Source organism: Leucoraja erinacea, chromosome 7 (genome assembly GCF_028641065.1).
Source record: "Leucoraja erinacea ecotype New England chromosome 7, Leri_hhj_1, whole genome shotgun sequence".
NCBI classification, from domain to species: domain Eukaryota; kingdom Metazoa; phylum Chordata; class Chondrichthyes; order Rajiformes; family Rajidae; genus Leucoraja; species Leucoraja erinaceus.
Genome location: NC_073383.1, coordinates 4,337,096 through 4,362,567, shown reverse-complemented (window position 1 = coordinate 4,362,567; position 25,472 = coordinate 4,337,096). Strand labels below are relative to the sequence as shown.

General features: G+C 44.9%; 1 protein-coding gene across 1 annotated transcript in view; it reads right to left on the bottom strand.

Moving 5' to 3' along the window:
* Positions 1 to 25,472, bottom strand: part of col6a3 (collagen, type VI, alpha 3) — a 246,465-nt gene that overhangs the window by 34,129 nt on the left and 186,864 nt on the right. Inside the window, exons 16-18 of the mRNA XM_055637667.1 lie at positions 19,284 to 19,892; positions 10,748 to 11,362; positions 6,424 to 7,059 (exon numbers count right to left, since the gene is read on the bottom strand). Coding sequence (XP_055493642.1) covers positions 6,424 to 7,059; positions 10,748 to 11,362; positions 19,284 to 19,892 — 1,860 coding nt within the window. The remainder of the gene's footprint in view (positions 1 to 6,423; positions 7,060 to 10,747; positions 11,363 to 19,283; positions 19,893 to 25,472) is intronic.

Here is a 25,472-nt window from a genome sequence, read left to right as displayed (position 1 = left end):
AAGATAAGGGAGAAGACAGAAAGTGCTGGAGTAACTCAGTGGGTCAAACAGGATCTCTGAAGAACTTGGATAGATGATGTATCTGGTCATGAGCCTTCTTCAGACTGATTGTAAGAGGAGGAGGAGGGGGGGGGTAGAGGGGATGAAAGATGAGAGAGATGGGGGCAGGCCAAGTCCTGGCAGGTAAATGGTTGAAGGTTGATACAGGTGAGGGACAGGTGATAAGCAGATGGTTGAACAAAGGCCAGAGGTGTGAGACAAAAGGATGATGGTTGTGAATTGTGAAGCTCGAGGAAGAAATGTAGGTGGAAGAGGAGGGAGGAAAAGGTTAATGAAATGTTTATTGTGTACAGGCTGTGAGGTGATACATCTAACTACTCTGTTGTAATCAGTTAATAGTACAGGTGATCCCATATCATGGCTGTTCAGGTTGCGGAAATTTGCCCATACACAATTCACTCATCTACCCAAAAAAGTAAATACATCAACACAAATTTTTTTTTTCAACTTGCTTTTACTTGACAGGTGAGCCGATGGATTTGTGCCATAGAAAGTCATGACACAGTCCACTGATACACTCTACGGACACAACATGGGTGGCCCGGCGGTATCGTGGTAGAGTTGCTAGCTTACAGCGCAAGAGACCCGGGTTCAATCCTGACTACAGGTGCTGTCTGTACGGAGTTTGTACGTTTGACCTGTGTGGGTTTTCTCCGAGATCTTTGATCTCGTGTCGACCATGCTGCGAGTATGAGTCGAGGGCAAACTCGCCAGAACTCGCGGATTAGGTCGCTCAAGTGGGACAGGCCCTTCACAAAGGTTCACTGAACAGTCCTATCTATTGCCTGCGGTCGCAAGTGGCGGCTGGCCCAAACACAAGGTGCAGAGTGGAGATAGCTGGTTGAAAGAGCTGCACACCCTCCCTATACCTACTACCCCAGAATCCACCATTTGTGTCCTTTTGTCTTCTCCATTTCTACCCTTCTCCCCCCTCCACCTGACTCATCTGACTATCAACCTACAGACTATCACCTACAGTATATCCACCTATCACTTGCTAACTCTTGCCCCACCCTTTATGGTGATACAGGCCCTTCAGCCCAACTTGCCCACACCGGCCAACATGTCCCAGCTACACTAGTTCCACCTGCCTGCGTTTGGTCCATATCCTGCCAAACCTGTCCTATCCATGTAATTGTCCAACTGGTTCTTAAACATTTGGATAGTCCCAGCCTCAACTACATTTTCTGGCAGCTTGTTCCATATACCCAACACCCTTTGTGCGAAAAAGTTACCACTCAGATTCCTATTATATATTTTCTCCACCTTAAACCTATGTCCTGTGATCTTTCTTTCCACTACCGGATTTTATAATCTATCTCCCCTCTACAGCATCAGTGTCCCAACCCCACTTGATGTTGGTCCATTTCCTGCCACAGTTGCTACCTGACCCTCATGTTGTTGAAGATCCCAGCATCCGCTGTCTCTTATGAATCCAGACTATTTGTTTGCCTGGGCATCACAAATGTCCTGACCACGCTGGATTATCGAAGGTTGGTAATAATCCTTCCGTGTTCCCTTTCAATGAATAGTTAACCAAAAGATCCAAAGAGTGTAAAACTCCGATCACGAGAAAATAATATAATAGTTTAGTTTAGAAATACTGTATAGTGTGGAAACAGGTCCTTCAGCCCACTGATCATTGATCACCTACACACTCATTCCATCTATATCTATATTACTAAAAGTATCTTGACCACTTCCTGTTGAACTGTATATTGATTTTAGAAAAAGGGCTGCCACTTACGGCTGTGATTTCTGGCCATCTTACTCAGAGTCCCCCTCGGCTGTACAGGACAAGAGGATTTTTCCCATCGATGAAAAATAAAAGAGTTATTAGTGTTTTAAAAATGTTGAGATTCTCTCTGCTGCCCCTGCTGGTGGGAGGGGGAAGGACTATAAAACCCGGAAGTGTTGTGCCTCAGTCAGTCTCTGCAAGATGGGAAAGTGAGAGCGTCACGTCTCTCAGCCTGAGCTGTGAATAACACTGAACACATGTCAACTGTGAGTGTGGTTTTATTGACCTTGACTGCCCTTAATGTTTGGGTTGAAGTAAAACGTCTGCAAATGTTTGCTGGGGCGGTGGGGGGGCGGGGGGCGGGGTTGGGTTGAATTAAAAGCTCTGAAAATAATTGCTTGGGGGGGGGAGGGCACTTACGGCTGTGATATCTGGCCATCTTCCCTCAGTCCCTCGGGGGGAGGGGAGTGGTGGAAAAGAGACTCATCAGGGGGGCTCAGGAATGTGAGTGAGGAGGGGGGAGTGTAAGAGGGCTTCCCATTCTGCCCATCAAGCATAAGTGTCCCTGTATGTCATAAAGCGGATTGGGGGAAGAGTGGATGGGCGAATGGTTGGGGAGTAGAGAGAGGAAAAAAGAGGGAAAAAAAAGGCGAGCGGCAAGGGAGGGGTGAGAAAGAGGAGGGCAAGAAAAGGAGGGGAGAGGGAAGAGGAAAGGCAAAGAGGACCATGAAGGGGGGAAGAGCGGGTCATGGAGGAATAATGCTGGGTTGGAGGGGAAGGTTAAAGGTGATAGGCTCAGGGAACAGGCTCACACCTTTCCAGGTGGGAGGGGGATAGGGATTATAAAACCCATGAAGTGGAGGGTGAGGCCGAGAGGGGGGCGGGGGGGGGGGAGGTAGGGTAGGTGCGGGGGCGGGGATGGGAGGGGGAAGGGGGAGGAAGAGGGGGGGAGAGGTGGGCGAAGAGGTGGAGAGGGGGTGGGGGGTGCATGTAGAGGAGGGGGGGAGCCGAGAGAGGGAAGGGTGGGGAGGGAGAGTTGGGGTGGAGAGCAAGAGAATGGACGGGAGAGAGGTTTAGAGAGAGTGTGGAGGGAGGGGGGGAAGAAGGGGGAGGAGAAGTGGGAGGCGTAGGGAGTGAGGCGGAGGGAGGGCAAGGAAGAGTGGGCAAGGATTAGCGAGGGGAGGAGAGATGGTCACTTGACTCTGTCTGAGCTGTGAATCAACCGCATTTGAGGATGATGGTGGCCTGCACGACTCTGCATGAAATGGTGATGAATCAACCGCATTTGAATGTGGTGGCCTTGCACCCTGCATGAAATGGTATGAAACTGCACTTGAATTTGGTGGCCTTGCACCCTAATTGAAGTGGTATGAAACTGCACTTGAGTTTGGTGGACTTGCACCCTGCTTGAAGTGGTTGGAAACTGCACTTGAATTCGGTGGCCGTGCACCCTGCTTGAAGTGATAAGAAACTGCACTTGAAGTTGGTGGCCTTGCACCCTGCTTGTAATGGTAGGAAAATGGATTTGAATTTAGTGGCCTTGCACCCTGCTTGAAATATAATTTCAAGGAATAGCCGTGAGTCAACTTCCAGCCCACCAGCCGTGAGTGAGCTGCCAGCACATCAGGCCTGAGGGACTGAGCTGCCAGCCCAAGAATCCATTTGGCCCACAATGTCCATACTAGCCCTCTGGAGACCAGTCCCTTCACCCTGCAAAACCCATACCAGCACTCCATAAAGCCCACACAATATTGGAATTGGTGGAGAGGTGAAATATTGCATTGGGGGACCACAAAATATTGTGTGAACACGGGACCCACTTAGTCTAGTATATTACTAAAACTCTCATCTTGTTTGTTTGCAGGTTTTGTGTTGAACTTCTATTTACACAAAAAAAGTACGCAATAGCACTACAATTTTTGGCCCACCTTACTCACCATTGTCCTGTGGTGTAAATGAAACAAGTTTTGTTCTGATTGATGGTATATTTTAAAACGTACCAATGTTTAAAACCTAAATGAACAAAACAGCGCCCCCACCCATACATGCGCTGTTGGGGGAGGATTCCCGTGCTTGTCTTTACTGGTGTCACAAAGGGCGCCCAACGGGTCCTCAGCCATGCCTGCGCAGTTGGGGCCTTTCCAGAATTCAGATTGCCATCTTTTTTTCACAAGGGCGACACAGGTAAGATGACTTCCGTTTTGCGGGTATCCGCCGCCTTGGCATTGAGGCTGGGGCTGCGTCTGTGGGCAGCGGCGGCCAGCTCCGGGGGCAGGGAGAGGCTGCACTGACAATCCAGGGCCTGGGCGCTGAGGCTGTCTCTGAGGCCGACGGCCGTTGCTGCTGCTGCTCCGGGCCCGTGCGGCCAGCTCCGGGGGCAGGGAGAGGCTGCACTGACAATCCAGGGCCTGGGCGCTGAGGCTGTCTCTGAGGCTGACGGCCGTTGCTGCTGCTGCTCCGGGCCCGTGCGGCGGGCTCCGGGTGCGGGGAGAGGACGTACCGAGGATCCGAGGCCTGGGCGCTGAACCTGGCTCTGAAGGCGGCGGCGCTGCTGCTCCGGGCACGCAAGGAGGGAATGGAGCAGCACCCTCGAGGTCCTGGGGAGGTGAGGAAGGAGGGTGGGGCGATTGAGGGAGAGGAGGGGGTAGGGAGGGAGAGGGGGGAAAGGGAGGGAGTTGAGGAAGGAAAGTGGGAGTGGAGGGGGAATGGAGGGAGAGGGTAGGGAGTGGGGAACACAGGGAGAGGAGGGCAGTGGGGGATGTGAGGAAGGATAGTGGGAGGGATAGGGGGAAGTAAGGAGTGGAGGAGGTGGGAGATAGAGGGATATGAGAGGGTAGGGAGGTGGGAGGAATTATGGGAGGAGGGAGGGATTGACTGAGGGTAAGGGAAAGTAGAGGGAGATATGAGGGAGGGCTTGGGGGAGGGGAGGAGGAGAGGGGAAAGAAGCGAAAGGGGAGAGAGTGCTGGGGATGAGGGGGCAATGACCTGCGCCTGCACAGTTGGAGGCTATGGATGAGTGGTGGAATATTGTGTTGGGGGAACGGGTTGCGTTGAGGGACCAGGCCTCCCGTGTGACCGGGGCCTCAATGGGTCTGGTATATATTACAAAAACTCTCATCTTGTTTGTTTCAGTGTGTGTGTGTGTGTGTGTGTGTGTGTGTGTGTGTGTGTGTGTGTGTGTGTGTGTGTGTGTGTGTGTGTGTGTGTGTGTGTGTGTGTGTGTGTGTGTGTGTGTGTGTGTGTGTGTGTGTGTGTGTGGTGTGTGTGTGTGTGTGTGTGTTCCTGAAATTACGCCAAAACGGTACATGATAGTGCTATATTTTTTGCACCACCTATCTCACAATTATCTTGTGGTGTGTTTTTTTTATCGTTTTGTTCAGATTGATGGTATATTTTACAAGTTATTCACATTTTAAACTTTACAAAATCCAGTTTGAGAAAGAATGACTTGAACACTGCATTGGCAGTTGCTGGCAGTTACAGCTATGACGTCACAATGGAATCTAATTTACATAAACTGCCCGTGAACAGCGCTCCACCCGACAATGACATCACAATGGGATCTCATTTACATAAACTGCCCGTGAACAGCGCTCCACCCGACAATGACATCACAATGGGATCTCATTTACATAAACTGCCCATCAACAGTGTTCCACCCAGTGCAATGAGAGATTTGTTATATTGTTGTAAGGAGAGGGATGGGGGTGGGGGAGGGGAGGAGGAGAAATGTTATTTAAACATTGTGTTTAGTAGGGGAGTGAGATAGGGGAGAGGTGAGAAGTGGGGGGAGCAGCAAGAGGGTAGATGGGAGAGGAGAGAGAAGATTTAGGGTGAAGAGGAGGGGGAGGGTGTTTTGGGGGATGAGGGGAAATGAGCCGGGCACAGTTTGGGGCTATGGGTTTGTGGTGGAATTTTGCATAGGGGGAACGGGTTGTGTGGTGGAACGGGTGAGTGATGGAATAATGCGTTGGAGGAACGGGGTCCCGCTTGGTCTAGTGTTATCCTATTTTTGCATCCTGCACACTAGGGGCAATTTACAGAAGCCAATTAACTTACAAACCTGCTTGTCTTTGGAAAGTGGGAGGAAACCGGAGCACCTAGAGAAACCCACATGGTCACAGACAGAACGTACAATCTCCACACAGACAGCATCCTAAGCCTGGGTCTCTGGCTCTGTGCAGCAGCATCTCTACTATTGCTGCAGCACTGTGCCGCCCTTACTGCCTGGTTACTCCCACAAGCTTACCTTAAAGGTTAGGGAGAGGATGTCAACTCTACAACTGCTACGACCTATGTACCTATGCCCTAGTGAGACCACACCTGGAATATTGTGTGCAGTTTTGGTCCCCTAATTTGAGGAAGGACATTCTTGCTATTGAGGGAGTGAGGAAAAAGCAGGAATGGGGTACTGATTTTAGATGATCAGCCATGATCATATTGAATGGCGGTGCTGGCTCGAAAGATCGAATGGCCTACTTTCTATGCACATGTTTCTATGTTTCTATGAGAGGGAATGAACAGGCAATGTTTTGGGCTTTGACCTTTCTACAGACTGATCAGATTAATGGGAAGGAATCTGGACTGATGATAAATTGAACAGAAAACAAAACTCAATGCGGTACCTTCAGTGCTTTTGTCCGTATGTTCTTCAGTAATTACCATTGGCTCTTTATGAATTACGGTTGGAGCAGCCAGTGTCGTTAGTGATATCATCAATTGTTCCTGTACATCTGGCAGCGAGCTGAATTCCTGCACACTGAAGACCAGACCTGGGTCAATTAACATTTCCTGTAACTCCACTGGATCAGCGTTCTTGGCTGTTATAACAACGCCCAATACATTAGCCCGTTTTAATGCATCTGCTGGGCGTCTTATATCATCTCTTGATCTTCCAGCAGTGATCACCACTAATACCTGAGGAACTCCTTCCTCTTTCCTACTTCCTGCAGATGCAGTGAGGTGATATTGGAGCACATAGTTTAGCGCGGCACCAGTGTTCAGAGATGTCCCACCTCTCAGTCTCAGTCCTTTCACGTGAGACAGAAGTTCATCTTCTGAAGAATAAGTATTCAAGTAGAACTCAGTCTCTGCGTAATTGCTGTACTGCACCAAGCCGACTTGAACGCTGTCTCTCCCAATGTCAAGATTTTCTATGATACTTGTGAGAAAATCACGGATGAACTGATGATTTGTATTCCCAACATTGTTTGATCCATCGATAAGGAACATAATATCTCTCTTGCTTGCTTCGGGTACAACTGGAAGAAACATACAGATTCAGTCCAAGTAAAACGGATTAAAATCAATAAAGGTTAGACAAAATTGAGCAGCACTCCCTGCTCCCAAGTAGGAAGGATAAGGAGGCCTGGGGGAGGATTCAGAAAAGTTTTACAAGGATTGGATATTATTACCGAGTTTCATTCAGAGATACAGTGCGGAAATAGGCCCTTCAGCCCACCGAGTCTGTGATCCAGTGATTCCCACACATTTACACACACCAGGGACAATTTTTACATTACAGGGCCTGTCCCACTAACGTGACTTTTCAGCGACTGTCTTCAACCTTCAAGCTCGAAGGCACTCACCGGAAAAACTTCGAGCTGGATCGACCGTCAGCGATGAAACTGCGAGCTGGATCGACCGTCAGCACGCACACACACACACGCACACGCACACGCACACGCACACGCACACGCACACGCACACGCACACACACACACACGCGCACACACACATATCGTAAAGGCGGGGGCCAGGGAAAGCGGGGGAGTGCTGTCTGAAATTCAGACCCGCGATGAACAGGAAGGTAAAAGACGGCTGGCACAGTTGCGATAAGTCCTTTAGAGAATGCAGGGGGGGGGGGGGGGGGGGGGAGAAGGGGAGATAAATTCACCTCGATAAATGTTAACTTGACCTTGAACTTGAAACTATTGAGAGCTTTTCGGGATGAGGAGAAGGTTTTTTTTATTTTTTTATTATTATTATTATTATTATTATTATTATTATTATTATTATTATTATTATTATTATTATTATTTACATTGGATTGGTCTTGAGAGTAGAAAAATGAGAATAAATGTTCAAGTGTGTGAGGAATTTATAAATAAATTAAGGGAAAACCTTACCAAATTAAATGCTAAAGTGATAGTAACTGGGTGGTCGGTGTATGGAACAAGCTACTAGAGGAAGTAGTTGAGGCTGGGACTATCCCAACTTTTAAGAAACAGTTGGACAGGTGCATGGATAGGATAGGTTTGGAGGGATCTGGACCAAAGGCTGGCAGGTGGAGCTCGTGCAGCTGGGACATGTTGGCCGGTGTGGGCAAGTTGGGCCGAAGGGCCTGAATCCACACTGTATCACTCTATGAGTATGACAATGTCTCTACAGCCGAAGATGGCAAATTCCAGGACCTAGCATAACAACTAACTCCGAGAAACGTTATTTACCTGGATTTGTAGGATACGTTTGATTAGGTGGCCCATTAGAGATAATTAGCAACGTGAATAATGTTTGGCAATGAAAATCTATTGGCATAGAGTGATAGCGTGTGGAAACAGGCCCTTCGGCCCAACTTGCCCACTGGCTGCGCTTGGTCCATATTCCTCCAAACTTGTCCTATTCATGTACCTTAAATGTTGGGATAGTCCCAGCCTCAACTACCTCCTCTGGAAGCTTGTTCCATACATCCATCACCCTTTGTGCGAAAAAGTTACCCCTCAGATTCCTCTTAAATCTTTTCCCCTTCACCTTGAACCTACGTCCTCTGGTCCTCGATTCCCCTACTCTGGGCAAGAGATTCTGTGCATCTACCCAATATATTCCTCTCATGATTTTATACACCTCGATAAGATCTCCCCTCATCCTCCTATGCTCCAAGGAATAGAGACACAGCCTACTCAACCTCTCCCTATAGCTCAGACCCTCTAGACCTGGCAACACCTTCGTAAATCTTCTCTGAACCCATTCAAGCTTGACAATATTTTTCCTATAACTTGGTGCCCAGAACTGAACACAAAACTCTAAATACTGAATAGTGTTTGGATGCAATGGGTGGTGATAATGGAGAAGTGAGGGAATTTGAAAACTGTGCAACAAAAGATGAGTGGATTTTCTTAGGCAGGTGTGTTGTGACTTTGAGAACAAAGAATAGATAACTATTCTTTATCATCTAATTGAGGGGTAGAACAGTCATTTCTGGACTTGAAACAATGCTGTTGAAGCACAAATTGTGTTACCCAATACATTTAATATCATGTATAGGAAAGAAGGGTCTTGACCCAAAATGTTACCCATTCTTTCTCTCCAGAGATGCTGCTTGTCCGGCTGAGTTACTCCAGCATTTTGTGTCTACATTTTAATATGCGTGTCATAATACTGATTTGTTTCTACATTCCCAGCAGTTTTCTGCTCATTTGTTTTTCAAAGTAACTTGTGTAAAATCAGTGAGAGCCGGTGTTTCAAAGAGGAATCTCTCAAACTTCTACAGGTGCACAGTAGAGAGCATGCTGACCGGTTGCATCGTGGCTTGGTTCAGCAACTTGAGCGCCCAGGAGCGGAAAAGACTGCAAAACGTTGCAAGCACTGCCCAGTCCATCATCGGCTCTGACCTCCCTACCATCGATGGGATCTATCGCAGTCGCTGCCTCAAAAAGGCTGTCAGCATCATCAAGGACCCACACCATCCTGGCCACACACTCATCTCCCCAGGTAGAAGGTACAGTAGCCTGAAATCTGCAACATCCGGGTCCAGGAATAGCTACTTCCCCACAGCCATCAGGCTATTAAACTCAACTCAAACAAAACTCTGATCATTAATAGCCCATTGCACTTTATCTGTTTATTTATGTGTGTATGTATATATTCAATGGTTTATGGACACATGATCAGGTCAGTTCTGTATTTATTTATGCCTACTCTATTCAGTTGTGCTGAAGCAAAGCAAGATTTTCATGACAATAAACTCTCTTGATTCTTGAATCTTGAAATATACAGTACATTGTGCCTGGCCCCCTATTCAAACTAATAGAGAGCCAAGCACAATTTATTGTTTTGTCCAAAGTTAATGTAATCCCTATTGAATTTTTAATTTAACAGAAACTCCTTATCATATAAATATTCTCATTAGCTGTCAGACGCAACAATATGAATAGAAGAGATGAACTGAGTGTATTTTAGTATTTGATAATTATAGTAAGATGAAATTCAAAAGTAAGTTAGTATGGCTTTATTGTTTATGGATGCTTCAATGTGGATACAATATACATCAAGGAACCAAATGCAGATGCCATGATTTACTTAATTTTTTCCCCCACTAGCCATGTGCACATATCCTAAAATCAGACACTTGCTTAAGCAACAGTTTCTATGCCATAGTTTCCCCAACACATTTAGTTTAGTTTAGTGAGTCTGAAGAAGGGTTTCGACCCGAAACGTTGCCTATTTCCTTCGCTCCATAGATGCTGCCTCTGAAGTTGAGTTTCTCTAGCATTTTTGTCTACCTTTAGTTTAGTTTAGTTTAGTTTAGTTTAGTTTATTGTCACGTCTACTGAGGTACAATGAAAAGCTTTTGTTGTGCGCTAACTATACAGCGGAGAGACAATACATGATTACAATCGAGACATTTACAGTGTATAGATATATGATAAGGGAATAACGTTTAGTGCAAGGTAAAGCCTGCAAGGACCGATCAAGGATAGTCCGAGGGTCACCAAAGAGGTAGATAGTAGTTCAGCAGTGCTCTCTGGTTGTGGTAGGATGATTCAGTTGCCTGATTACAGCTTAATTTAATATCATGTTGGTTTTTCTTGTGATCATCATGACATTACATTTTTCTTGGTTAAAGTGTGCACAATATTGAAAGATTCCCTGGTATTAAAGACGTTTGCTCGCACAAATCTTATACAGAACATTCAGCACAACAGATTTTTAAAAAATCAAATACGGTACCTTGTTTCGTTGGAGCAGTTGGTTCAGGGATTGCTCTGAGGGCTGGTAGAGTCAACAAAAGTGTTGTCAACTCTTCTTCTATATTTGGTAAAGAAGAGAATGTTTTTGAAGTGAAGACTAGACTGGGATCTACTGCAATGCCTTCCAGCTGTACTGAGTCAGCGTTCTTAACTCCGATTGCAATATTCATTATGGCGGCTCGCTTCATCGTATCTGCAGGTGGCTTTACGTCATCGTTCGATCGCCCACCAGTCAGGATGACCAATATCTGAGGAACACCTTTTTGCTTCCTACTTCCAGCAGAGTTGATGAAATGGTATCTATAAGCATAATCCAACGCTGCGCCTGTATTAATTCTTGTCCCACCTTTCAGCCTCAGTCCTCTTATGTGAGACAACATTTCAGCTTTTGATAGGTAGGAGTTCAGGTAGAATTCAGTTTCTGCATGCGTGCTGTACTGCACCAGACCTACTTGGATTCCGTCACTTCCAACGTTGAGATTTTGAATTATACTTGCAAGAAAATCGCGGACGAAATAAAAATTTGTCTGTCCAATGCTGTTAGATCCGTCGATAAGGAAAACAATATCTCTCTTGTTCTCTTCATCAGGCAAAACTGGAACAATATGCATTATATTCCACAGTACATTTTCATTGTATGTGTACACAGCTATGTAAGTAGCAATTTTCATTTCAATAGCCTGAGTTATTACATCACAGAAAATCCGAAAACAACTTTGAAGAAGAACAATGCTCAGAAATGAGGAGAAACACGTTCGGCCAACTTACTGGATCCCGGCCAAAGGGGCCAACTTTCAGGAAGGATTGGAAGGAGACATGACAAGGAACAAAGAATTTATGAGGAATTTTTGGAAGGAGGGAGCTGAAAGGCACAAACATTGCAAGAGGTGCAACATGATGCAAGAGGAAGAAAACTGATGCCATATAAATGGCACCTAAAACGGAATAAATCAATAAAAACCTTCATGGTTTACGTGCCATTCAAACTTCATCAATAAAACATGGTGGACATGTTACAACATGGACAAAAGGGTTTCATTGGATCATATAGTCAAGGGATGTGTGCTTTTACAACTGGGCCAGCATTTATTTCCATCTAGGGGTGGCACTGTGGCGCAGCACTCGGAACCTGTGTTTGATCCTGACTACAGGTGCTGTCTGTACAAAGTTTAGTTTAGTTTAGTTTAGTTTAGTTTAGTTTAGTTTAGTGTAGTTTAGTTTAGTTTAGTTTAGCAATACAGCAGGGGAACAGGCCCTTCGGCCCACCAAGTCCACACCGATCCTATCCTACACATACTAGGGACAATTTCCATTCATACAAAGCCAATTAACCTGCAAACCTGTACATCTTTGGAATGTGGGAGGAAACCAAATATCTCGGAAAAAACCCACAAGGTCACGGGGAGAACGTGCAAACTCCGTACTGACAGCACCCGTAGTCGGGATCGAACCTGGGTCTCTGGCGCCGAAAGAACTGTCAGGCAGCAACTGTACCGCTGCGCCACCGTGCCGATCATTTGTACTTTTGAGTGCATGGATTTCCTCCGAGTGCTCTGGTTTTCTCACACATTTCACAGACGTGCAGGTTTGCAGGTTAATTGGCTTCTGTAAACTGTCCCTAGTGTGTAGGGTAGAACTAGTGTATGGATGATCACTGGTCGGCACGGACTCAATGGGCCGAAGGTCCTATTTCCACATTGTATCTCTAAACTCAACTAAACTAAACCCTTAATTGCCTCAGATGAGCGCATTTCAGAGGCCAGGTAAGGAAGTCAAATTTACCTCTCTGGAAGACTTTTGAGAGGCATATGCATGACCACATTCAAGAAAACTGCTAATACTGGAATTCTGAAATTAAAACTGAAAAGGCGGGAACAATCGGACAGTTTTCAACCTTAAAAATTAACTCGAATTCTCTTCCCAAGGATGCTGTTTGACTTGTGAGTGTTCCTAGCGTTTTCTGTTTGGTTTGATAATTTGACATCTTCTATGGCCACCACTTAAAAAAAATATTTCCTTTCATTTATTTCCCATTTTTAATTCAAATTCCCCACCTGCTATTTTGGGAATTTGTACCCTAGTATTCAGTTTTATACAAGAATGTAAGTTGTTTGCTCCTATTATAGAAACATAGAAAATAAGTGCAGGAGTAGCCATTTGGCTCTTCCAGCCAGCACCACCCTTCAATATGATCATGGCTGATCATCCAGAATCAGTACCCCATTCCTGCTTACTCATCATATCCCTTGATTCCATTAGCCCCAAGAGCTATAGCTAACTCTCTCTTGAATACATCTAGGGACCCACACCCCATTTTTGATAGATTGGAACAAAGGAGAGGGATGTATAGTTATAGAATGGTTGTGTTCAGACCGAGTCTTATTTGTAAGGAAAATCACAGAAAGTATTGCAGGATTGTGGAAAGCTTTGAAGACAAGAATGTGGACCTTAGGTGTGCCAGTGAAGGCAAAGAAAACAAATGAAAAATAAAAGACTGAAGGCTCTGGATGACCCCAAGTCGTTGCATTGTGCAGTTTGAGAGCTCTACTGAAAACACTGACTATGATAGTGAAAACAATTCAGTTGTACAAAATGTTGATGAGGCTACCTTTGAAGAATTATGTTCAGTTTTGACTACTGTGCTGTAGGAAGTAACTCATTAAGCTGGAAGGAGTGTAGAGAAGATTTACAAAGATGTTGCCAAGACTTGAGGACCTGAACTATATGGAGAGGAAGGGCAGGCAAAGACTGTATTCCTTGGGGTACAGGAGCCTGTCGGGTGATCTTATAGAGTAATGCAGAATTAACCCAAAGCAGGGGAATCAAGAACCATAGAAAAGAGGTGGAAGATGAGGGGGGGGGGGGGATAAATTTAGAACTTGAGGGGCAACTTTTTCACTCAGAGTGATGGGTATATGAAACAGGCACCCAGAGGAGGTTGGTGAGACTGGTACCAGGGCAGCATGTAAAAGACACATGGATAGATACATAGATTGAAAAGGTTGATAGCAATATGTGCCAAAACATGGGCAAATGGAACCATCTTAGATAGGGCATCTTGGCTGGCAAGGATGAGTTGGGCCAAAGGCCTGTTTATGTGCTGTATGACTCCGTCGTTCTTTTAATCATTTGGCAAAGGAAGAAGCAAACCTATAATAAACTGCGTGCCAATATATTTTCAAAGTCGGTCTGTTTTAACCAAAGTATTAAGATTGATCTATTAAATCAACAAAGAATATTTCGAAGTTTCATCAAAATATTAGATACTTTTTAAGCCATATGTCAACATGACTTAATTCTGAATACAAATTCATTAAATTCATTAAATGTAATAGTTATACTGAGAAAGTCCCAGTATTGACGTAGCACCTGACATGCTCCAGATATTCCCACAGGTTTCAAAACCAGCAAGTTAATAATCAGCATCCAGTTTGGGGCAGTTTCATTGAACATGGCAGCCAAGTTAGACTGTCAGAGGTTACAGAGCAGAAAATGGTATGATGACAAATTAGCCTTTTTTACTGTGGCTTTCATTGAAACAGAAATATTGGGTGGAATGGTTGGGAAATTTCCCTGTCTCATGTGAGAAGGTATCATTAAATTTTTCATGTAATAAAAAGGAGCTGGTTTATACTAAAGATAGACACAAAATGCTGGAGTAACTCAGCTGGTCAAGCAGTATTTCTGGATTTGCTCAAGAGGGTCCTGACCCAAAACTGTCACCCATCCATTTTCTCCAGAAAAAAGATTTGATTGCCCACTTGAACTGGCAGTCTCAATCTTGGTTTCAGATTTACTACACACAAATAATTATCTGCTCATACTCTAGAAGTTTTGGTTAGGTGTAACCGGTGCTATTTTAGGATGAACAGATTCCCCGAGAATGAACTGGCGAGGGAGCATTAGCGAGGTTAGAAGCTGTTATCGTTTGGAGGACATTCAGGAAGATAAGTGGGCAAAGTCAATGTACTATGTAAAAGGCAAATTATGTTTGCATTGTTTATAGGAGTTCTGTCGAGCAGTAACCACTGGTCAAGAATAAGAAGGATGCATGGGACAGGTTTAGGCAGCTGGGATCAAGTGTATTCCTGGAAGAGTTTTGGGAACTAAGGAGCAAACTAAAAAAGAAAATCAGAAGGGCAAAAAGGGGCCTGCAGAATGCTCTGAGAGATAGTATTAAGGACAATCCTAAGAGGGGGAAAACGGTAATGAGAGAGAGAGTCGGACCCCTCGGGAACGAAAGTGATCACCTCTGTGTTGGGCCACGGGAGATGGGCAAGGTCCCCAATGAGTATTTTTCCTCAGCATTTATCGAAGAGAAAGACAGGAGGATGGAAGAACTTGGGGCAGTCAATGGAAGTGTCTTGAGAGTAGTCAGTGTTTCCGTCGAAGAGGTGCTGATCAGATATATCCGAGGACAATGTGGGAAACTAGAGAGGAAATTGCGGGAGCCCTGGTTGAAATTTACGAGTCGTTCTTAAATACAGGAGAGGTGCCGGAAGACTGGAGGGTGGCAAATGTTGTGCCTCTTTTCAAGAAGGGCTGCAGGGAAAAGGCTGGGAACTATAGGCTGGTGAGCCTAACATCTGTAGTTGGAAAGTTACTAGAGAGTATTCTGAGGGATAGGATATACATGCATTTAGATGGACAAGGGCTGATTAGGGAAGTCAGCACGGTTTGTACATGAGAGGTCATGTCTCACAAATCTGATTGAGCTTTTTGAAGACGTGATCAAAAAGGTTGATGAGGGCAGAGCTATAGATGTTGTACAGATAGACTTCAGCAAAACATTCGACAAGATTCCACTTGCTAGGCTGTTCTGGAAGATTAGATTGCGTCAGATCCAAGGAGAGATAGCTGAATGGATAGAAAATTGGCTTTATGGAAGGAAGCAGAGGGTGATGGTGGAAGGTTGCTTCTCAGACTGGATGCCTGTGACTAGTGGTGTGCCTCAAGGATCAGTGCTGGGCCCGTCACTGTTTGTCATCTACATCAATGATTTGGATGAGAACATACAAGGCAAGATTAGCAAGTTTGCTGATGATACAAAAGTGGGCGGTTTTGCAAATAGTGAAGATGGTTGTGAAAAATTGCAGAAGGATCTTGATCAGTTCGCCAGGTGGGCAGAGGAATGGTTGATGGAATTTAATACAGAGAAATTTGAGGTGTTGCATTTTGGGAGGTCTAATATGGGCAGGACCTACACGATGAATAGCAGGGGTCTGGGGAGTGTTGTAGAGCAGAGGGATCTAGAAGTGCAAGTACAATATTCTTTGAAGTTGGAGTTGCAGGTATAGGCCATTCGGCCCTTCGACCCAGCACCACATGCCATTAGCTTTCTTCACTGCCTGCTGTACTGCATGTTTACTTTCAGTGACTGATGTACAAGGGCACTCTGGTCTTGTTGCACCTCCCCCTTTTCCTAATCTGACACCATTCAGATAATAATCTGCAATCCTGTTCTTGCCACCAAGGTGGATAACCTCACATTTATCCACATTACATTGCATCTGCCATGCATCTGCCCACTCACCTAACCTATCCAAGTCACCCTGCAGCCTCATAGCATCCTTATCGCAGCTCACACTGCCACCCAGCTTTATGTCATCCGCAAACTTGGAGATATCACATTTAATTCCCTCATCTAAATCGTTAATATTTATTGTAAATATCTGGGGTCCCAGCACCGAGCCTTGCGGCACCCCACTTGTGACTTCCTGTCATTCTGAAAAGGACCTGTTAATTCCTATTGTTTGCTTCCTGTCTGCCAACCAGTTCTCTATCCATGTCAACACCCTACCCTCAATACCATGTGTTCTAATTTTGCACAGTAATTTCTTGTGTGGGACCTTGTCAAACACTTTTTGAAAGTCCAGATACACGACATCCACTGGCTCTCCCTTATCCATTCTACTTGTTACATCCTCAAAAAATTCCAAAAGATTCGTCAAGCATGATTTCCCCTTCAAAGGTCCATGCTGACGTTGACTGATCCTGTCACTGCTTCCCAAATGCGCTGCTATATCATCTTTAACAATCGACTAAAGCATCTTCCCCACTACCGATGTAAGACTAACTAGTCTATAATTCCCTGTTTTCTCTCTCCTTACTTTCTTAAAAAGTGTGGTTACATTGAATACCCTCCAGTCTACAGGAGCTGATCCAGAGTTGAGAGAACATTGGAAAATGAACACCAATGCATCCACAATTTATAGGGCCACCTCCTTGAGTACCCTGGGACGCAGGCCATTAGGCCCTGGGGATGTATCTTCCTTCAGTCCCAACAATTTACCTAACACTATTTCCTGACTAATGTGGATTCCCTTCAGTTCCTCCCTCCCACTAGATGCTCAGTCACCTGGTATTTCTGGGAGCTTGCTTGTGTCTTCCTTAGTGAAGCCTGAACCAAAGTATTTGTTTAACTGTTCTGCCATTTCTTTGTTTCCCATTATAAATTCACCTGTCTCTGATTGTAAGAGACCTACATTTGTCTTCACTAATCTTTTCCCTTTAACAGATCTAAAAAAGCTTTTAGAGTCAGTTTATATATTCCCTGCAAGCTTTCTTTCATGCTCTCCCCCCCTCCCCCCACTTTGTTTAACCCCTTTGTCCTCCTCTGTTGAGTTCTAAATTTCTCCCAGTCCTCCGGTTTGTTGCTTCCTCTGCACGCTATCATCCATGGGGCCCATTGTACCGCTTCCAGCATCAATTTGTAGACTCCCATCTATGGCAGCTTTAAGTATGTTTGGCCATGGGAGAAGGGAGATAAGAAAAGTTTGTGGGAGGGCAGAAATAAGATTGAAGTGCAGTCGTGAGAAGATCAGGATGGAGAAGACATGAGCTTATGACTCAGACCTGGAGAGATAATATATTTAATCAAAGGGATTGAAGAAAGGACAACACAAAAAATCAGCTTGGTTTGGGAGAGCAATACTAAACCTGGGATTGGAGTGAAATTGCGCAAGAATAGGAACAGGATGAGAGGAGGAGAGGACAGAGATTAAGAATGGGTAGGACAGAGACAGGACAGGGACAGAGTGTGTATCAAAGAGGAAAAAGAGGTGAATTGGATTTGGGGAAGAAAGAGAACAAGGAGGAGGAACAAACACAGGATTGGGGTTGCGGGAGCAGAGGACAGGGAATCATGTTTGGTGGAAAGGACAATGGAATGGACATGGGGGGAAGAGTTCAGGCATCATAGTTGAGTTTGGAAAGGAGAGAGCATCAAAGATTCCCTATCCTCCAGTAGAAGGAAAAATCACCTCTTCTCTGTCTTAAATAAAATGGTTAAAAGGCCTGATATCGGCTGGAGAATGAAAGGTTGGATGAAAGAAAGGAAAGATAAGGAAAGGTTAAGAATAAAGGGCCTGTCCCACTTTCACGACCTAACTCACGACCTCTGCCGAGTTTGCCCCCGGCTCATACTCGCAGCATGGTCGTCATGAGATCGTAGGAGGTCGTAGGAGGTTGTAGGTAGGTTGTGATGCTAATCGTAGGTACTCGTGGCATCAAGTAGGTCGGGGCGTTTTTTCAACGATGAAAAATGTCCACGAGGAAAAAAGGTTGTGAAAAAAGGTTGTGAAAAAAGGCCCTTAAGGAGGCTGAGGTGTAAGGGAGAAGACAGAAGAGTTTCGACATTGCAAATTGCTCACCATGCATTGTTGCACATTCAACACAAACGGACTGGCATCAGGCATCACACTCTTGACAGTGGTGCCTTCACATTTGTACTGCCATAGTGTCTATAAGCAACAATTGAAATAGAGGATGTTCAATCTATCGATCTCCCACTGTATCCATCACCCGCAGAATCTGGTAACCTTTAGTCAGAGGGCGGTGGAGGCCAAATCACTGGATATTTTTAAAGCAGAGATAGATAGATTCATAATTAGTACGAGTGTCAGGGGTTACGGGTTGAAGGCAGGAGAATGGCGGGCGGAGAGAAAGATAGATCAGCCATGATTGAATGGCGGAGTAGACCTGATGGGCTGAATGGCCTAATTCTGCTCCTATCACCTCTGACATCCTTTCCTGACTATTGTATTTGTAAGGTTCTCCCACCCTGTGGAACACCAAATTTGGTTTAGGTAAATGGGAGCCGAGTTATTTGTTTTATGCCTTTCCGGAGTCAATTTCGGAAGAAAATGGCCATATACACAACTGAACAGTCACCACCTGTAAAGTTCTTTCATTTGTAACTCCTGGCTACTTTTTTCTCTGAGATCACTTGAATACAGCTTCAGTTGTAATGATAAGGGAAGACATTAAGGATAAATTTGATGCAAGGAGTGCATTTTGCACATCGAGTACACTCCCCTTGTTGGTCCATTCATTTTAATTTTATATGCATATAATGTGATACAATCAGCCACGGCAAGAGCAACTCACATGATTATTATTGCTGATGGTACCAATTAGCTATTGATTAATTAGTTTTGATGCAGAATGTAAGTTAGAATTCTACAGGTGTGACAACAAGTACAATAGCACTGTGTACAACAGAAAGTTTGAAGTACCTTGTTTGCTCGGAACGGTTGGACTTTCGGTAGGGACTTGAGAGACAGTCAGCGTAGCCATTGGTGTCATCACTTGTTCAATCACATGTGGCAAAGAGCGAAATTCCACCACGCTGAAGAGCAAACTGGGGTCACTCGCCACTTCCGTTAGCTGCTCTGTGTCTGCGTTCCCAGTTCGTACGGCAAAGATCGTTATAGCAGCTTGCTTCAGCGCATCAGCGGATGGTTTGATATGGTCTCTGGATCTCCCAGCAGTGATGAGTATCAATAACTGGGGAACACCCTTGCCCTTTCTGCTACCTGACGATTTGGTGAAGTGGTTTCTAAGGACATAATCCAATGCTGCCCCAGTGTTCAATGTTGTTCCTCCTCTTAATTGAAACCCTTCCACGTGTGACGTGATCTCATCTTCTGAAGAGTAGGTGTTCAGGTAGAACTCAGTCTCTGCATAATTGCTGTACTGTACCAGGCCAATCTGAACTCTGTCACTTCCAATGTCGAGGTTCTCGATTATGCTGGTGAGAAACTCGCGGACAAACTGAACGTTTGTGGCCCCAACGTTATCTGATCCATCGATAAGGAACACTATATCTCTCTTGTTTGCACCAGCTGGAATAAAGACACAATATCATTTATTGCGGGCAGTGTACAAGCAGCAGAGATGACAACAAGCCTTGGTCAATATTTCCACAAAAGTAGAAGACGTTCCACTGTCATCACAATCAACAATGCAATCACAAACTTCACTCATTTTCCAATGCGTCCTCTCCAAATAACTTACTCACCGCAAACAGGAAAATCATCCATGAATCAGCACCATTGTGCAATGCGATAGGACTTAATCATAGTTTAAATGGGGTCAAGGAAAGAGCGTTCACGTTGCGGCCCTGTTTCCACCAATCTTTCCATCGCTTTACGCACAAGAAGCACAAGGCAGACACCATTGTATGCAGATGCCGAGAAGACTTCTAATCTCGTGTGTGGACTCGCTAAGAAGAAGATAGTTTAAGTACTCTTTCCATTTTTCTTTCCATTTATGGGCATTCTCTTTCTTTCCTTTAATGGACATTCCTCTTTCCATTAATGGACATTCTTTGCAATCCTTGTGTCCAACAGAATGGCCCCAACAGGATTGGGCTGTTGCTGATGAGGTGCTGAGACCTCATTCTCCGATATGCTTTGATAGATGACAAAGCTGGAAGTCGGGCTTTGCCAATTTAAAAGCTAAATATAGTTTATCAGGTTTCTGACAAAATAAAAGTGGCATTTAAAAATGATTGGCCCACCGAGTCCACACCGACCAGCGATCCCCGCACACCAACATGATCCTACACACACCAGGGACAATTTGCACTTATACCAAGCCAATTAACCTACAAACCTATATGTCTTTGGAGTGTGGGAGATTTAAAAATGATTGGCATTCAAATAACAAATTAAAGTGGTCAAAAAAAAATGTAAGCATTGAAAAGCAAAATGTTAATTTAAAACATATAAATAACGACAGACAATAAACTAATCCAAATATATATTTGGAAAAACTTGCCCTCCTAATCTGCAAATTTTTGATCCTCAATGAATTCCATAGGATCTCACAATCATTGCAACTCTTGTCTCTCCGGCTGCATTCCACACAATGTCATCTATCAAGTTTCTTATAGAAACTTACAAAATTCTTAAGGGGTTGGACAGGCTAGATGCAGGAAGATTGTTCCCGATGTTAGGGAAGTCCAGGACAAGGGGTCACAGCTTAAGGATAAGGGGGAAATCCTTTAAAACCGAGATGAGAAGAACTTTTTTCACACAGAGAGTGGTGAATCTCTGGAACTCTCTGCCACAGAGGGTAGTTGAGGCCAGTTCATTGGCTATATTTAAGAGGGAGTTAGATGTGGCCCTTGTGGCTAAGGGGATCAGGGGGTATGGAGAGAAGGCAGGTACGGGATACTGAGTTGGATGATCAGCCATGATCATATTGAATGGCGGTGCAGGCTCGAAGGGCCGAATGGCCTACTCCTGCACCTAATTTCTATGTTTCTATGTTTCTATGTCCAGGCAGCTTGAAAGCACGTTGGCAGAAGGCCCCAAGACCCATGCCCATTCCACACGAGTGTGGCGGCTATTACAAATGGACGTGCTGCAAAGCTCAGCTATGTATATTTTTAAATCAAAGACTTAAAAACATGCCTGTCTGAATGCACACATCGATGTTGATCTGACATCTACATCCTGTCTATTGTGTTAACCCATAGTTACTCTGATATGATTGGCAATCTGTCTTTTTTTAATCTTTTTTTAATTTTTAGAGTGTGTTAAGTTTGTGTAAATGTTATCCAATTTGTTTTATGTGGGGGGTGGGGGTTAGGGGAAACTTTTTTTCAGTTTCTTACCTTGCCGGAGATGCGATTATTTTCCGGATCGCATCTCTGGTCGATCTGCGGCCTACCATCGATGGAGTTGGAGGCCTCCTCAGACTGACCTTGAGCCCTGCCGTGGGGCATAGACTTAACATCGGAGTCAATCCCTTGACTGGGGTTTTACATCGGGAGCTCGCAGTCACACGAGAGGCCGTGGATGTCGGGAGCTCCAATGACACAGAGGTTTCATCAGTCCCGACCAGGGTCCGATTGCCGGTGCGAGGGAGCTGACATCCCCCCGATGTAGGAGCTGATCGCCCCGATGCGGAGGGCCCAAACGCTGCGGGCTACGGAGGTCAAGATCGTCCCATCAACGGAAGGCTCGAGGCCCCCGACCACGAGAGAACAATGAATGGAACAGATTTGAACTTTTTTTTAGCCTTCCATCATAGAGGAATGTGGAGGAGTCACTGTGGTGGATGTTTATATTAAAATTTGTTTTGTGTGTTCCGTTGATTTTTATTTGTGTGACTGACTTGGCAAATTAAATTCCTCGTATGTTGCAAAACATACATGGCTTATAAAGTATTATTGTGATTGTGATTGATATGATGAATTTCACAGCTAACATTGATTCTTATCTTGGAATTTCTAACCATTTCTAATTCTACCTTGGAATTTCTAACCTCTACATCTTGGAAAATATGACTTCCTGAAACAGCAGGATTGGCAGAATATTACACTTTTCATAAGTTCAAGAGGTGCAGAATTAAGCTGAACTACTCCGCCATTCAATCATGGCCGATCTATCTTTCCCTTTCAACCCCATTCTCCTGCCCATAACCTTTGTCACCCATACTAATCAAGAATCTGTGAATCGCCACTTTAAAAATACCCAATGACTTGGCATCCACAGCCGTCTATGGCAATGAATTCCACAGATTTACCACCCTCTGATGAAAGAAATTCCTCCTCATCCCCTTTATAAAAGTATGTCCTTTTATTCAGAAGCTATGACTCTGGTTCTAGACTCTCCCACTAGTGGAAACACCCTCTCCACATCCACTCATCCAGGCCTTTCCTTATTCGGTAAGATTTAATAAGGGACCCTCCCATCCTTCTTATCCCCAGCGTGTACAGGCCCTGTCCTGCTAAACGCTCATCATACAATAACCAAATCATCCATGAGATAATTCTCGGAAACCTCCTCTGGACCCTCTCCAATGCCAGCACAGCCCTCCTCAGATATAGGGCCCAAAACTGCTCACAATACTCCAAATGCGATCTGACCAGTGCCTCAGTATTACAATAAGTGCTAACATTGCCTCTGCATACTTCATTACTGATTCAACTTGCAAATTAACCTTTTTGGGAATCCTCCTTAGTATATCCGATTTCCGAAACCTCTTCCCATTTAGAACATAGTCTACGCCTTTATTCCTACTACCAAGATGAATGACTGCACACTTTGCTATGCTGTATTCCATCTGCTACTCTCCCAGCCTGTCCAAGTCCTTCGACAGACTTCCTGCTAACTCTACACTATCTGCCCCTCCACCTCTCTTTGTATCATCCTCAAACATAACCACAAAGCCTTCAATTCCCTCATCCAAATCATCTACATAAAACATGAAGATTAGCGGCCCCAGCACCGACCACATTTGAACACCATTAGTCACTTGATCTGAATTCTCTTTGTAGTACTGAGTCTGTTTTGGGAATCTGGTGTCATGCATTAGCAGAACTGAGTGTTGGTTCCTTGCTTATTCATTGTTTGAAGTTAATTCAATTTTAACCAATACGAGAAGATTATAGTGATGTTGAGTTGTGGCTATCACTAACAAAGCTCATTTTTGCTGCTCGGATACACGGAAGACCGTAAGTGCTGGAATCCGGAGTGAAAATAAAACTGCTGAAAGAACTCAGCAGCTCATGCAGCATCTGTGGAGGCAAATGGGATGTAACCACATTGTGGATCAAGGTCCTGCACCAAGTCTGCAGAGGGAGGAGGAAACATGTCCAGTATATTGGAGGACAAGATAGGGAGGGATACCTGAGAGGATTTGAGTATAGGAGCAAAGAGGTCGTTCTGCAGTTGTACAGGGGCCTGGTGAGACCACATCTGGGTTATTGTGTGCCATTTTGGTCTTCTAATTTGAGGAAGGACATCCTAGTTATTGAGGCAATACAGCATAGGTTCACGAGGTTAATCCCCGGGATGGCGGGACTGTCATATGAGGAAAGATTGGAAAGACTGTGCTTGTACTCACTGGAATTTCGAAGGATGAGAGGGTATCTTATAGAAACGTGTAGGCCATTCAGCCCATCATGTCTACTCCACCATTCAATCATGGCTGATCGGGCACATGGTATTGGGGGTAGAAAGCTGACATGGATAGATAAGTGTTTGGCAGACAGGAAACAAAGACGGGATAAATAGTTCCCTTTCAGAATGACAGGCAGTGACTAGTGGGGTATCGCAAGGCTCGGTGCTGGGACCACAGGTATTTACAATATAGATGAATGATTTAGATGAACGGATTAAAAGTAGCATTAGCAAATTTGCAGATGACACAAAGCTGGGTGGCAGTGTGAACTGTGAGGAGGATGCTATGAGTATGCAGGGTAATTTGGACAGGTTGGGAAGTGGGCAGATGTATGGCAGATGAAGTTTAAGCGGATAAATGTGAGGTTATCCACTTTAGTAGCAAAAACAGGAAGGCAGATTAATATCTAAATGGCGTCAAGTTGGGAAAAGGGGAAGTACAACGGGATCAAGGGATCCTTGTACATTAGTCTACGAAAGTAAGCATGCAGGGACAACAAGCAGTGAAGAAAGCAAATGGCATGTTGGCCTTTATAACGCGAGGAATCGAATACAGGAGCAAAGAGGTTCTTATAGAAACATAGAAATTGGGTGCAGGAGTAGGCCATTCGGCCCTTCGAGCCTGCACCGCCATTCAATATGATCATGGCTGATCATCGAACTCAGTATCCCATACCTGCCTTCTCTCCATACCCTCTGATCCCTTTAGCCACAAGGGCCACATCTAACACCCTCTTAAATATAGCCAATGAACTGGCCTCAACTACCCTCTGTGGCAGAGAGTTCCAGAGATTCACCACTCTCTGTGTGAAAAAAGTTTTTCTCATCTCGGTTTTAAAGGATTTCCCCGTTATCCGTAAGCTGTGACCCCTTGTCCTGGACTTCCCAACATCGGGAACAATCTTCCTGCATCTAGCCTGTCCAACCCATTAAGAAGTTTCTATAAGATCCCCTCTCAATCTCCTAAATTGTAGAGAGTATAAACCAAGTCTACCCAGTCTTTCTTCATAAGACAGTCCTGACATCCCAGGAATCAGTCTGGTGAACCTTCTCTGCACTCCCTCTATGGCAATAATGTCCTTCCTCAGATTTGGAGACCAAAACTGTACGCAATACTCCAGGTGTGGTCTCACCAAGACCCTGTACAACTGCAGTAGAACCTCCCTGCTCCTATACTCAAATCCTTTTGCTATGAAAGCCAACATACCATTCGCTTTCTTTACTGCCTGCTGCACCTGCATGCCTACCTTCAATGACTGGTGTACCATGACACCCAGGTCTCGCTGCATCTCCCCCTTTCCCAATCGGCCACCATTTAGATAATAGTCTGCTTTCCCGTTTTTGCCACCAAAATGGATAACCTCATATTTATCCACATTATACTGCATTTGCCAAACATCTGCCCACTCACCCAGCCTATCCAAGTCACCTTGCAGTCTCCGAGCATCTTCCTCACAGCTAACACTGCCCCCCAGTGCCCTGTCCTGCTAAACACTCATCATACAATAA